Raw genomic sequence first — 13,570 nt, 5'->3', positions numbered from 1 at the left:
TAGAGCGGCCCCGGGGCGGCGGGGCGGGCAGCGCCCCCTGCGGGCTCGGAGGGCTCAGCGCCGCGGGCGGGGCGGGGGTCCCGGGGGGTCCCGGGGGTCTCGGGGGGTCCCGGGGCCTGCTCCCCCTGCCCGACCCCGACTGCCGGCCCTCGCTCCCGACCCTCGGTTCCGCTCCCTCCCCGCGCCCCCCGAGCCCAGCAAGGGGGCTGTTGGCCCCTTCCCCTCCGCCTCCCGCGGGCCCGGGGCTCCAAGGCAACGGGGACGCCGCTGGGTCCCGCGACCCCCGGCCCCGGGTGGGCACCGGCCATTGCCCTGCCGAGGCGGGAGCGTGGGCACGTCTGTGTGTGTACGTGTGTGTACATGTGTATATGTGTATGTGCATGTGTGTACATGTGTGTGTACATGTGTGTACACGTGTGTGTATGTACACGTGTGTACCTGTGTGTGAGCCCAGGCACAAGGCACAGTGCAGTCCCACCATCAGAGAAAAGTGCTCTCACATGAGGTTACTCCTGCCCCATGATTAACAGCCCTATTGCTAAAAGCCTAGCAGATAGGATAATTAATAAGCTAACAAACAAGCTGGTTCTGTGAAATAGGATTGGTAGCAGCTGGGAGGATGGAGAGGCCTTTCTGAACACGAGCATTTTCCCAAGATTTGTAAGATTTTCATCGTGTGTTAAGACAATGATAAGCCGTGGTTATTGCAGGTGCTGTGCTCATTGGCTTCCCATGCACCCACCTCATTTTGGGTGCTTGGATGTTCTCCTCTGCCCATGCCCTGCTGGATCCGTGCCCTGCTGGAGCCCAGCTCTGCAGCCCTCTGCTCTCCAGCTGTGTGTGACTGTCCCACTGCTGGCTCAAGTCTGGAGAGGAATTCCTCATTTGTTTGCATTTATTTGATGGCAGAGAGCCTGCTCAGCACAGATGCTCTTTGGGCAATGCAGAGTGACAGAGGTGGTCAATCATATTACCGCTGTCTCCTTGTCCAGTACACACTCCTGTGAATTCCTCAGTCATGGTTTTGTACATGGAATTACAGGCAAACTGCACACAGAATGCCTGTCTCTGCAGCTGGGCTCAGGCTTTGGGCCACCTCTAGCCAGCATTTGGCTCTTTCCAGTGTCACCACACTGTGTTCAGGAGCCAGACAAGAATATTGGTTCCAGCATCATCATTTTCAAAGATACATCACTCCATTGTATATTTTCTTCCATTCATGGCTCATTGGAGGGCTTTGGAAGCTTATGGTAAAGTCCTCAGAGCTACAGGTTACTGCTGCCTCTCTCCTGGCCCGTGGCCATTCCAGCTTCCTCAGCTGGTGGGAAACCACCCCCAGATTTTAAATACTTATATTTATTTTATGTTTATATTTATTTCTGATGGTTAACCCTGTTCCCGGGGAAATCCTAGCCTCCAAACACCAGGGGAAGCTGCCTTTACAGTCCAGGCAGTGCTTTTGCTCGGCCTGTGGGACCCTGCTCCGGCAGATCCACCACTCACCTTGCACAGCCCGTGCTCTGCTCATCAGCTCTCCACGGAATAAACCCTCGATTTCTGAAACCATCACGGCTCAGTTTTGCCCCTCTGAGGAGTGGAGAGCACTGGAATCCTCCTTTCCTGCCGCTGCCGGATAGGATCCTTCCTGTGCAAACAGTGAGTTGAGGTGCATGTGTGGGAAATTTGGCTTCTGCAGCCGCTGGAGGGACGGATCCTTTGGGATGCTCCAGGATCCCTTACGGGGAGGGTGAGCGCCCCGCGGAGAGAGCCCAGGGCCGTGTCCACAGCCTGGAGCGAAGCCAATCTGCACACGCAGCTCATGGGAGAGGCCGAGAAGATAATTACCGGGGGGAATTGCACCTCGTGGCAGAAGGGTCGCTCCCGGGGCCGGCGCTGGCGGATCGGGAAGGCTGCGGGCGACCGGGGAGAGAGAGCTGCGAGCCCAGGGGAGCGGGGAAGGTTTGGGGTTAGAGGTTGGCTGCACACAAAGGAGCGAGCGGCTGGAAGCCGGTTCGACGCCGAGAGCCAATCGCTGCTGCGGCCCCGCGATAAAAGGGCTCGGAGCCGGCGGTGGGAGCGCAGGAAGCGCCTTCGCTCCGCGGCCTCTGCGGCGGGACACGGGCGGGAGAGCCCCGGTACGGCCCCTCGGCACCGGGCGCGGCCCCGGCGCTCGGCGGTGAGCTCGGCTCGGGGCGGCGGGAGCGCGCCGAGACAATGCCGGGCCCGGGGCGGGCAGCGAGGGGCTGGAGCCATCGGGATTTCCCCCCAGGCGGGGATGGGAGAGCCGCGGGAGCCGGAGGGACGGAGAGCCGGGGAGAAGGGATGGAGGGGAGCGGGGAAGGACAGCCCCGGGCAGCGGGGAAGCCGGGCTGGAGCCGCCCCGCAGCCCCGGGCTCAGCCCGCAGCCCTCCGCACCGCCGGGAGCTGCTCGGCCCCGGGACGGGCTCGGCCGAGGGGTGCATTGGGGGGTCAGATTTGGGGGGGTCAGATCTCGGGGGTCAGGTCTGGGGCCGTCGTGGGCCGGGGGCAGGCGGGGCAGGGAGGCGCTCCCGGAGCCGGCCGGGGATCGGGGATCGGGGTGGGGATCGGGGATCGGGGATCGGGGTGGGGATCGGGGCGAGCCCCGGGCGAGGGGCTGGTGCCCGGAGGGGCGAGCTGGTCTGTGCTGGCTGCAGCTGCTCGGGGGGACCGTATTCGGGGCGGATTTGGGGGCTGCCGCTCCCCGTTTGGGCTGGAATCCCCTCTTTGTTGTGCGCTGCGGTACGTGCCGGAGGGCGGCTGGACAGATCCATTTTATTAAGCTGATCAGAAAGAGCAGAGATGGAAGAAAAACCTGTTAGATCCCGACTCCCTTATCCCCCTTCGTTAATGCCTGCCAATTCCCGATGGTGTGTCTCCTACCGCCTCATCCAGCCTTCATTTAAACCTTTCCAGCGACAGGTCTTTCATCACTTCCCTGGGGAGGCTGTTGCATGACTGTGAGATTTAATAACAACACAAATGCCCTGGGCTCTGACATAACCCTTAACAGCCAGGGATCTCCCAGGGCTGCACAAAGGAGAGCAGCTCAGTTTCCATCGAGGGGAGGGAGAGAAAAGGGAACAGGAAAAAAATTGAAATTATTTATCCATTGCCACCCAAAATTAGCAGCAGATTTAGGAATCAAGCCCAGGTATCCCGAGTCCCAGTCTGGTGCTGTAACTACTGTTTTTTGAGCCAGCCTGATCTGTCTAATCCCCTTGGATCACTTCAAACAAGCTAAGATACCTTGTAGATCATATTTATGATCAATTTTCTGCTGATTTTTTTCATGGTGTGGGTATCAGTTCTGAAAAAAACCTGATAATCCAGCCTTGAAAATTGGGCTTTGTCCACCAAAGACGTCGTGTGAGGGCTCTCACAGGGAAGACATCTGGTGCCTCAGCTGAGCTGTTGTGTGTTTAAGGCCAGGAGTAGTGCATCTGCAGCATTATTAATGTAGATTACAAAATAATTGCAGGGCAATCGACCAAGCTTAGTCTGAAACAGCCCCAGTGTTAATGTCCTTTTAAAATGGGAGCCCTGCAAGACACAAATTCCCAGTTCCAAGGTGAGGGTCAGAACCAACCTCTTGGGCTTTGCAAAGTGGCTGGATGTATCTTAATTCTTATACAGCTCAAAACCAGGTTCCTGACCTTTTTTGGTCAGCAAAAATCCCATGAGACTTCTCATAAGGGAAGGGAATGCCTCTTCTGGTTTCCTTCAGTGGGTAACTCTTGTGAGCCTTCAACTACCCCTCTGGTCCTGGAGGGTGGTGGAGTTTTTCTTTTCCTTTTCTCCCACCCTCAGCTCTTGCAGGGTTTTGCCAGGCAGCTGCCATGTCCCCCCAAGACGTGTCTGCTTTCCCCTCCCATTTTTATCTGCCATCTGGGGGTGTTGCAGTGCTTACCTCGTTCTTAGTGAAAGCCCTGGGATGGAAAACATTAAATCTGGACAAAAGGATTATGGCAATATCAATGTTAAGCACACTTTAGATGTATTTCTCACTCCTGTGGTGTGCCCATAACCCTCTCCATATGTCCAGTTCGGGGTTTTCAGTGACAAATGCCTCAGCATGCTCTGATATCCCCCTCCAGGGATTACTTTTCCCAGAACACTCATTGCTCCACTGCAGTCTTGTGGATTTCAGAGAACCAGATCCCATGCTGGGCTCTATGGCACTTGGGATCCTAAAATATAGAATAGAGGTGAAGGCTGAAAACAGCCAGGGCAGCTCAAAAAGAATGATATTGGAGAGATTTAACTACCAGTATGATTTTGGTCATATTTTCTCCTTGCACGATCTGCATTTGGACAGCAAACAGTGGCTTTTGTAGGGCTTGTGTGGAGGCAGTGACCATGGAAAGTGGTTGTGCTGTGCTTTGGAGTGGCTGGAAATGGACTCATTCCTGCTCTTACTGCATCTGCATGTGATGAAACAGCAGAAGTTTTTTGTGGGGTTTCTTGGGGCTCAAGAGATGGGCTCACTCCATGGAATCAAAGAATCCTTCAGGTTGGAAAAGTTCTCTAAGATCATAGTGTGCAACCATCCCCCAGCACTGCCAAGGCCACCACCAAACCATGTCCCCAAGTGCCACATCCCCAGGGATGGGGCCTTTAAACTCCTCCAGGGATGGGGACTCCACCATAGGAAATGCCAGTCCAGAGTCTGGTGAGTAACAGGTGACACTCCACAAGAGGAAATCAGCCAAGGGAGCACTGAGAGGCTGTGTTAGAGGAAGGAGGAAATGACGGGCAATTACAGATCCATTAATTGGCGTACAAGGCAAGGTTGGTTTCTAGACAGGTTCTGGAAGGGTAATCAAAGATGTGCTGTTGGGAAGCAGAATCTGGTGCTGGGTGGTTTTAACAGAGGTCGTGTCACTCTGGCTCAGTGTCTTCCTTGGAAATGATAAATGACTTCTGAAACAACAGGGCCTCGTGATAGAGCCCCAAGGAAATGATTATTTTAGGTGGAGACAGGGGAAAGAGAGCAAAATGGAAGGAAGGCACTTGGATTCTTCTGCAAGGAGGGGATGTAAGGATACATCAGGCCTGAAGTTTTCAGGGGTGCTGGATGTTTGTATCAGAATACCAAGGTCTGAGGTCTCCCAGGTGTGGAGCTGCCAGACCAGCTCACCTTGCATCAGGCCACCACAGTGGCTGTGACAACAGAGCACCCACCATCTGAGAGCAGGCTAAAAGGAATCTGCTTCTCCTCAGTGTGGTTACTTTTTATGAATCCCACTGAGAGGCAAATATATGATGGAGGAAGAACTGATGTCTAATGGCAAATGGGTGTACATTTGTGTAGGAAACCAGGAGGTGATTCCAGGTGGAGTATGGTTTATGGAAGAGGTTAAGGGAGAGCTGGCAAGGGGAGAGAAGGAGCATGAGCTGCTGTTTGCCTATTGTGCTTGTTTGCACCAGGTTTATACTGCACCTCATTAGCCCCTTCTGCAGGGCTTCCAAGGTTCCTCCCAGGGAAACACTTTTGTCTAATGTCCAGCCTGAACCTCTCAACCTGCAATTTTTGTCTGGCACTACTGAGAATTTGTCTCTGCTTGGAAAAGTCTCTTCTCATCCTCCTGGCAGGATTTCTGCTGTGCTTCTCTGCTCTATCTGAACTCCCAGCGAGACAGGAGATCCCAGGGAGCAGAGACTCCCTTCAGAACATGGTTTTTAATGGATGCCATTAAACACAGCCACAATCCCAGGAATGGGCTGCCTGTTTCTGCTTCTGGAAAGCAGGTGAATGCCAGTAGCATCCTTCTGGCCCTTGGGCCCCTCCTGAGGCAGGGGCAGGGACCAGCCCAGTTCCCCAGGCCTGGTGCTTCCAGAACCTCAGGAGAGGCAAGTGGGAGAGGGGAGCGGGTGGGCAGGGGCTTCCCTTGGGCTCCCCCTCAATGTGGGTCCCCCATTGTTGCCCTGACAAAGGCAGCCCTGTTCCTCCCCACAACCATTCCTTGTCAGCATCCCTCAGCATTTCGGCTGCAGATTTCCTGCCCACTGGCAGCCTTTCAAGAGGCAAACGTGGATGGAAAGGGGATTAGTGGAGCGGGCTGCTGGAAGGTGGCTGTGGGTCAGGCAGGGTCAGATCCATCCCCAGGAATCTCAGCAGCAGGGCAGAGGTGTCCCAGAAATGTCTGGGTTCTCCTCCACCCTGTGCCACGCCGGCAGGGACCTGCCCTGGGTCCCCAAGACCAGCGAGGTCAAGTGCTTGGCTCAAAGCCATACAAGAGCCAAGACCTGGAGCTGAATCAAGGGATTCCTAAAGTGGGAGTTGTGGCCACTGGGCTCTCCATCATCCCTTCCCTGGCACTGCTGTGCCTGGCTCTGGACTGGTCTGTTTGGTGCTGGTTTTGCACCACACTTTGTTTCATGGTGTGGGGCAGCTATGAGATCTCAAGACTGCAGAAACTTCGCCTCGGGAGCTGGGTGATTCCCAGGCTCAGGAGACAGGCTCTTCCAGCTCCTGTTCACCTTCTCCCCGAACTGGGCTGCTGAGAGGGATGATGGCCACGGAGCTGAGGGTCAGCGCTGTGCTGTGTGTGGGTTTCACTGACCCTGCAGGGGATCCTGGGGACATCCATCCCCTCAGCCCGTATTCCCTGACAGCCTCTCGAGGTGTCTCCCCTCTGCGCCTCGCTGTGCTCTGGGGATGCTCCACGTCCTCCGAGGATGAGGAGGAAGGGGCCCGGATCCCCCACGCCGTGCTCTGCCTTTGGGAAAGCCTCCCGCAGCGGAGCAGCGATCCCTGCAGTGACCAGACCCCTCCCGGGGCTGCTGATGGGAACCAGATGGCAGAGAGGGGCCCCGGCCTCCGCAGCCCCGCTCCTGCTTCCAGGGCCAGGATCCCACCGGCTCCGGGCCGGGAACGGGCTGGGAACGGGTCAGCACCGGGCTGGGAACGGAACGGGTCAGTACCGGGTCAGTACCGGGTCAGCCCTGGGCCAGCCCTGGGGCCCCTCTGCAGACGGGAAGGGAGAAGGGCTCCCGGCCGCCGTCCTGGCTGCGGGAAATGTCATCCTGCCCAGGCGGGCTGGGGATCGCCTTCGGGGGCCAGCCCAGATGTTCCCTGTCCCCGGGGTCAGGCAGGAGGGCGAGAGGGGATGCAGGAGGCTGTTAAAAGAGGAGTTAGTCAGAGGGGATTCGGGAGGCTGTTAAAGGAGGAGGAGGAGGGTGAGAGGGGATACAGGAGGCTGTCTTTTTAGCCCTTTTGACTCTGTGATGGGGTAGCCAGCGGCGTAGCCTTCCTCCCCTCAAACTCCTCCCGCCGGCCGCTGCAAGGGGCAGGACCGAGAGGGGCTGGAAGGAAAAGGGGTTCTCACCCTGTCCTGAGCCAAAACCTGAAACTGCTGCCACGACCTGGAGAGGAGGACAGTGCAGCTGCTGCTCTTCTGTAAGTGGCTAAGGGCTTTGGGGACCCGAGGTTTGGAGCAGTCAGATGCAGCAGTTTCAGTGCCCCTCTCCTCTGTGGGGCACGGCCTCGGCTTTCTGGCTTTGTCACATTGCTGCCCCCAAAGCCAGCGAGCCCCGAGGCTTGCTGAGCTCTTGTGGAGGCTTTGTAACCTCCGTGTGCCTGGGGCACTGCCCGTGTCACCTCCTTCCCCTGGCAGTGAGGCTGCTGGTGGCTGCCCCGGCCCCAGCCCGTGCTCCTGGGAAGAGCAGTGACAGCACCGAGAGCCTCCTAAAAACCCTCCTGCAGTTTCTCACTTGTTCTGGTTCCCTTATCGCCTCAGCACACCCTTCCCCTTTGAGATTTCTGCTCTTGCCTCCTGCCCTCCATCAGGAAGGAGTTCAGCAGCTCCTGCTCCTGCACCGAGGGGCTGCAGACCCGGAGAGCTGTCAGGGGTACGTGCGTGGAGGGGACGGGGCTGGGGGAATCGTCCGGCCGTGGGCTGGGGTAACTGGGTGGACTGGAAGGGAAAGGGGTTTGGGGGCATGAGGAGAAAAGAAACAAATAGTAGGTGGAAGTAATCGTGTACTGATCAGAGGACCCCCGAATGGTTTGGGTTGAAGGGACAATGTCATTCCAAATCCCTGCAGGGACACCTTCCACTCAGCCAGTTTCTGGGAAAGGCAAGAGGGAGGCGATGGAGGGTCTGGAAAAACCGAGGAGAGAAGGTGGCTGGGGAAGGGGGGAAGATGAGCTGGGGGAGGACAAATATTTGTGAGGAAGGCTGGGGTCAAGGTGAAAAGCAGGTGAAAAGGGGGAGGGTTGTGTGTCTGTGTTAGAGGTGAGCTGGGGTGGGGACACCAGGTTTTCTGGTCCCTGGTGTTCCCTGCAGGGGCTGTGCTGGGCTGTAGGACCCCACAGAGCCCGGGGACACGAGGAGAAGCTCCTGTCCCAGGGCAGGGGGGCTGTGGGGCTGGGCCCTGGCCCCCAGCAGATGCTGGGCTCGGCAGCAGCTGCCTGTGAGCCAGCTCGGAGAGCAGGAAATAACAACCAAACCGCAGAGAAGACGGGAAATGGTTTAGATAGAACAGGGCTGGGGCTCGGCTGAGTTTGTGAAACGTTTCCATGCAGGGCTGTGCAGCCCAGGGCTGTGAGGGGCAGCCCAGTGCCCAGGCCCTGCTGCCGGCTCTGAAAGCAGTCACGGATTTTAGGTGCTTTGCTGGGTGTAACGCAAGCCTGGGGTCAGCTGCTGGGGCTTGGCAGCCGAAGAGCCCCCTAAAACTCAGGACACGTTTGCCCATGTCCCTGTGAGATGGGCACTGAGGAGATGCCCCTAGCCCAAACCCTCCACCCTGGCGTGTCTCTGCCCTGGGGCTTTCTCAGCTCCAGCCCAGTCCTTGGGCAGCAGGACGCTCTTTGGGGTGGCCATTTGAGGCCGAGGGGCTTGAGCAGGACAGGGAGGCAGCCGCAGGCAGAGGGAGGGGCTGGTTTTCCAGCTTCAGCTCATCCCCATCATTGCAGAGCCACCCCTTCACCCTCCTTTCCTCTGCTTTGCTCCTCCCCGGGCAGCGTTCACTCAACCCTGCAGCTCTGTCCTGTGTGTTCAAACCAGGGCTCATCTTTCACGGGTGCTTTGAAGGTAAAATGTGGTGGGGGAAATCCCCTGAGGAGTTGTCAGTGTCTTTTTATCTCGTTTTTTTACCAAAAGGGGCGATCTGCTGTGCCGGTGGTTTTTTGCTGTGCTGGTCCCAGCCCTCCCGGGCGCTCAGCACATCACACGGGCCACAGCTCACGGGGCTCAGCCCCAAGGCTACGTGTGCTCCTCGAGAAGACAAAATCCCCGTCACTTGCTCTGCTGAGCTGTGATCAGCAAGACTTTTCTGGGCTAAAATTAGACCAAAATCACAGCCCTTCCTCCAGCGACACCAGTCCTTTAGTGGCTGCATTAGTGAAAGCCGGGGTGCTGTTTTTGCTGCCTTGGCTTGGGGTCAGCCCTGCTGCCTGTAGCGTGGTCATTGCCTGGCCGTTGCTTCCATCACATCCACCACATCCATCACCTTCCAGGTGTTCAGAGCCCAAACTCTCCAGCTGCCCTCACAGACCTGCTCTCGTGTCTGTCGGTCCAGTTCCAGTGCCTCAGTGTCCCCCAGAGCAGCAGCCCAGAGGCTGATGTGACCCCAGGGGAAGCTCCTGCAGCGCTGCTGGGTTTGGGTGATGAAACCAGCCCCACTCCTGATGCCATTTCCTTTCCAGGTGTTGCAAGAGGTCTGTGTCAGACACCTCCGCGGGGAACATCGACCCACAGAGCTCAAGCTCGGGATTAAACAGACAGAGGAGGGAAAAGAACCATGTTCCAGGCCGCGGGAGCCGCCAGCCCACCCCCAAGTCATGTACGTGCCCGCTGTGGTTTGTGTGGGAATTTCAGCTGCGTTTGGGTTCTCAGGGAGGGGGGCTTGCGCACAGAAGCTGTGTTCCTGTCCTGACATTTCAGGGCGATCAAAGGCACAGTCACCGCTGCTCAGAGGACAGCGCTGGGGACAGGGATGTTCCAGCAGAAGGTGCTGTTTGCTGAGCACGCTGGACGCCAGCCCCAGGCTCTGCTCCGGCCGGAGCTCTCGCCCTGCGCTGTCTGGAGCTGCTGTCTGTTTGTTTGTGTTTCCATGGCTTTCCGTGAGCACAATTGAGAGCTTTCGGGCTGCCTCGGACTGGAGTGATTGGAGATGGAAAAACATAAAGGTTCAAGAACATCTCCTGCTGGGACAGGATACGGCCCTTCCCCGAGGGCAGATCTATCAGATACGGAATAGAGTGTGCCTGATGGGGCCAGGAGGCTGCCGAGAAGTGACGAGCGGCCCTGGATTGCCGTAGCCTTGGGAACGGATGTATCTCAGCTCCAGAGAGGCAGCATTTTCCTTAGCTCTGCTCAGCTGAGCCTGGAAACAGCACATTAAATCCTAACCCCAGGAGAGCACCTGCGGTTGTCCTTCCAGTGCCAAGGGATGCAACTGGTTTTACACGGCCGGAGCCTCCTTGCTGCCCATGTCCCACTGTTGACTTTGGCTGCTGCTTCCAGCCTCGGGGGAGTGAGAGGAAAATCAGGTCCCTGACCTCAGTCAGTGAGAGCAGCTGGGAAACGTCTGAGGAGGAGCTCGGCCAGGGGAGAGCTTCCTGTGCGTCTCTTAGACAAACTGTTTCCAAAAATACAACGGAGAACCGATGGGGAAGGACAAGGCAGGAGGAACGGGGGTGGGGGATCAGCCTGGGGGACAGAGGGGCAGTGCTGGGCAGGCAGAGGGAGCACAGGGACAGCAGGGTGACATCCTGGGGTCACACTGCCCCAGCCTTGGGAGCAAGGAGTGAGGGGGATGAGCCAGCCCTGGCTGGTCACCTTGCTGGAGTGACCCTTGGATCCTGACTTGGGGAAGGAGGGAGCACTCCATCAGTGCCAAGGCGGGTGAAGCTCCCTGGGGTGGCTGTCAGGGACCCAGGTGGCTGTCAGGGACCCAGGTGGCTGTCAGGTGCCCGTGCAGTGGCCTTGGGGAGGGTGCAGGATGTGGGGCAGCTGAGGGGGGAGCAGGGCGCATTTGGAAAGGATGAGCTGTTGCAGCTGCAGATGGGACACGGTGCAGAGAGACCCTGCCCTGAAACCTGTGCCAAGCTCTCATTTTGCTTTCTCCTTCCCTTTTTAGGAGGCCAAGAACAGCTCAGGAGGCAGCACAGTGCAGCGCTCCAAGGTACTTTTGTTTTTTCTGCATCATAGAATCATCCCAGAATGGGCAGGGACAACTTCCACCATCCCAGGTGCCTCCAAGCCCTGTCCAGCCTGGCCTTGGACACTTCCAGGGATGGGGCAGCCTCAGTTTCTCTGGGCACCCTGTGCCAGGGCCTGATCCTGCTGATTCTTGGCAAGGCTGGAAGGGCTAAAAGCCCAAGGACCAAGCTCCAGTCCAGCCCAGCATCAGTGGAGTGGCCCAGGGAGGGTGAGGGAGATGGGGCTGCTTCCTGCTTCCCAGTGCTCCAGTGAGTGGAGGGAAGGAAGAGGGCAGTGGAGGGATCCAGGGTGTTCCAAACTCCTTCCTCATCCTCTGTCTCCCTGTGCTCTGCCCTTGGCCAGTCCTTCAGCCTGAAGGCGCAGGTGAAGGAGATGTGCACTGCCTGCCAGAAAACCGTGTACCCCATGGAGCGGCTGGTGGCCGATAAATTCGTCTTCCACAACTCCTGCTTCTGCTGCAAGCACTGCCACACCAAGCTCAGGTGAGCTGTCCTGGTGGTGGGGACAGGTGTCACTGCAGCTCTGCCGAGACCCTCCCAGATAGTGCCCTCCCCATCACAGCCCCTTGCCTGGCCAGTAGCCAGAGACCCCCAGCCCACCCACCACAGCAAAAGAAAGGTTTATCTGCACACCTGGGCCCAAGTGTCAGCTAAATCCCACCTGGAATGGAAGGAGAGATGCTTTCCCTTGAGAGCAGCCCCAGGGGAATATGGAGCTGAGCCAGAGCCTTCTTCTAGAGCACACGGAGCCGAGGCTGAGCTCCCCTGGGACCCCCCATCTCCACTCACAGCAGCCCCCAACAGCCTGTGCTGCTGGCAGGGAGCTGTTGGCCCCAAGGATCCCCTCTGGCATGTTCCCCCTCTGCTGTCCCGGTGTCCCCAACTCCCCCAGGCTGCAGCTGAGTGTCCAGGGCTAACCCTGCCCTCCCTCCCCAGCCTGGGCAGCTACGCCGCGCTCCACGGCGAGTTCTACTGCAAGCCCCACTTCCAGCAGCTCTTCAAGAGTAAAGGCAACTACGACGAAGGCTTCGGGCGCAAGCAGCACAAGGAGCTGTGGGTGCACAAGGAGGTGGAGAGTGGCACCAAGTCGGCGTGAGTGGGGCCAGCCCCTGCTCCTGCAGCCCAGCAGAGTCGGAGCAGCTGAGCCAGGCGCTAACTGAGCTGATGTACAGCAGGACCTGGGGGAGGGCAGAGGGGCAGCCCCCTCTTTGGGGGGTGCTCAGAGGGGTTTCTGCTGGCCGTAAGGACAGGGCAGAGGTGAGCAGGGTGCAGCCCCCAGGCCTGAACTCTCTCTCTGCTGGCCCCTCTCCCCAGTGAGACCAGAGCAGAAACAATTGCCCCCCACGGGACCCCCAGCCCTGATGATCCATTTCAGGCCTGTCACCGTGGAAAAGGAGATGAGCTGGGGGCTTCTCCAGCTTGTGAGTCATTGCAGAGCTCCCAGCTCCGCCACACCAACCCTGCATTGGATAAGGAGGGTCCTTCTTTTACATCAGCTCAGTTCAGCTGGGATGGTTCAGCCTTAAGGATGTTTCCCTGCCATGATTTAAGTGTCTCTTTTTTATATTTACCTTTGACTGGTACGTTCTGCGCTGGAGCCTCGCGGCAGCTTCACACGCATTCCTTTATTTTTGTAATACAAGGTTTCCAAGCCTTCCCTGTCTTGTGCTGTGTTCCCAGGGGCCTGGGGAGGTGGGACAGGTAGGTCAGGTCTGCCTCTTACTGCCCAGGTGCTGTGGAAAGAGCCGGTGTCCATGCAGGATCCAGAAAGTATTCCTGGATTCCTGTGCATGAGCAAGGCTGGGAGGGAAGGAGGCAGCCCACCCTTCTTTGGGGAGTGCTCAGAGGGCTCCTGCAGACCATGAGGACTGGGCAGAGGTGACCAGGGTGCAGGGCCCTGACCAGAAACTCCCCCTGGGGCCCCTAAGTTTTTGGGAACTGAACCAGGATTTCAAATTCCACATCAGTGTTGCCCTGTGAGCTGCACAGCCCAGCTGGAACCTTCCACCAGCTTCCAAATGGAGCCCAGATCACCCTCAGAAGGCATTCACCAGCCTGTGGATCCCCTGGGATTAGATCCACCCCTTTGCCCTGATATGTCCCCTCCACATCAGTGGCCTTTGTGCCCTCAGTGGCTCTGCCAGGGGCAGGATGGGGATCAGCAGGTCTGGCTTGGATCCACCCCACATCCACCACAGGTCTGTGCACAGACTTTGCCAAGGCTCTCGGGGGTTCATCCTCACCAAGAGCTTTGACTGTCCCCACCCCACAGGTGGCAGATTTACAGCCCAAAAAAGCCACCCCTGAGCAGCCCTGCCGAGGGTTTGTGATGCTGCAAGCTTGGGGCCCCTGCCCTGGCCCCTTCCTTCTGCAGCAGGCTCA

At 57.9% G+C, this 13,570-nt stretch overlaps 1 protein-coding gene across 3 annotated transcripts; it reads left to right on the top strand.

Moving 5' to 3' along the window:
- The first annotated feature begins 1,983 nt into the window (after positions 1–1,983).
- On the top strand, positions 1,984–12,844 carry LIMD2 (LIM domain containing 2). Of its 3 annotated transcripts, none has more exons than XM_066336929.1 (5): positions 1,984–2,176; positions 9,671–9,807; positions 11,107–11,151; positions 11,532–11,671; positions 12,125–12,844. In XM_066336929.1, the coding sequence occupies exons 2-5, from the start codon at positions 9,766–9,768 to the stop codon at positions 12,282–12,284; spliced, it is 387 nt and encodes a 128-aa protein (XP_066193026.1). In that variant the 5' UTR covers positions 1,984–2,176; positions 9,671–9,765; the 3' UTR covers positions 12,285–12,844. The 3 variants fall into 3 exon arrangements, with proteins under 3 accessions (XP_066193026.1, XP_066193027.1, XP_066193025.1); XM_066336930.1 differs by lacking the exon at positions 1,984–2,176 and adding an exon at positions 7,402–7,420; XM_066336928.1 differs by lacking the exon at positions 1,984–2,176 and adding an exon at positions 7,818–7,872.
- Positions 12,845–13,570: the final 726 nt, after the last annotated feature.

This window comes from Sylvia atricapilla, chromosome 27, assembly GCF_009819655.1.
Source record: "Sylvia atricapilla isolate bSylAtr1 chromosome 27, bSylAtr1.pri, whole genome shotgun sequence".
In the NCBI taxonomy this organism is placed as follows: Eukaryota; Metazoa; Chordata; class Aves; order Passeriformes; family Sylviidae; genus Sylvia; species Sylvia atricapilla.
Note: the sequence above shows the minus strand (reverse complement) of the source record. Positions and strands in the feature narration are given on the sequence as shown.

Excerpts from the sequence above, each read along its gene's own strand:
- LIMD2 (XM_066336929.1), top strand. The coding sequence starts at position 9,766 with ATGTTCCAGGCCGCGGGAGCCGCCAGCCCACCCCCAAGTCAT. Across the intron at positions 11,152-11,531 it reads GCACAGTGCAGCGCTCCAAG|TCCTTCAGCCTGAAGGCGCA; the intron begins GTACTTTTGTTT and ends GCCCTTGGCCAG. Across the intron at positions 11,672-12,124 it reads CACTGCCACACCAAGCTCAG|CCTGGGCAGCTACGCCGCGC; the intron begins GTGAGCTGTCCT and ends CTCCCTCCCCAG.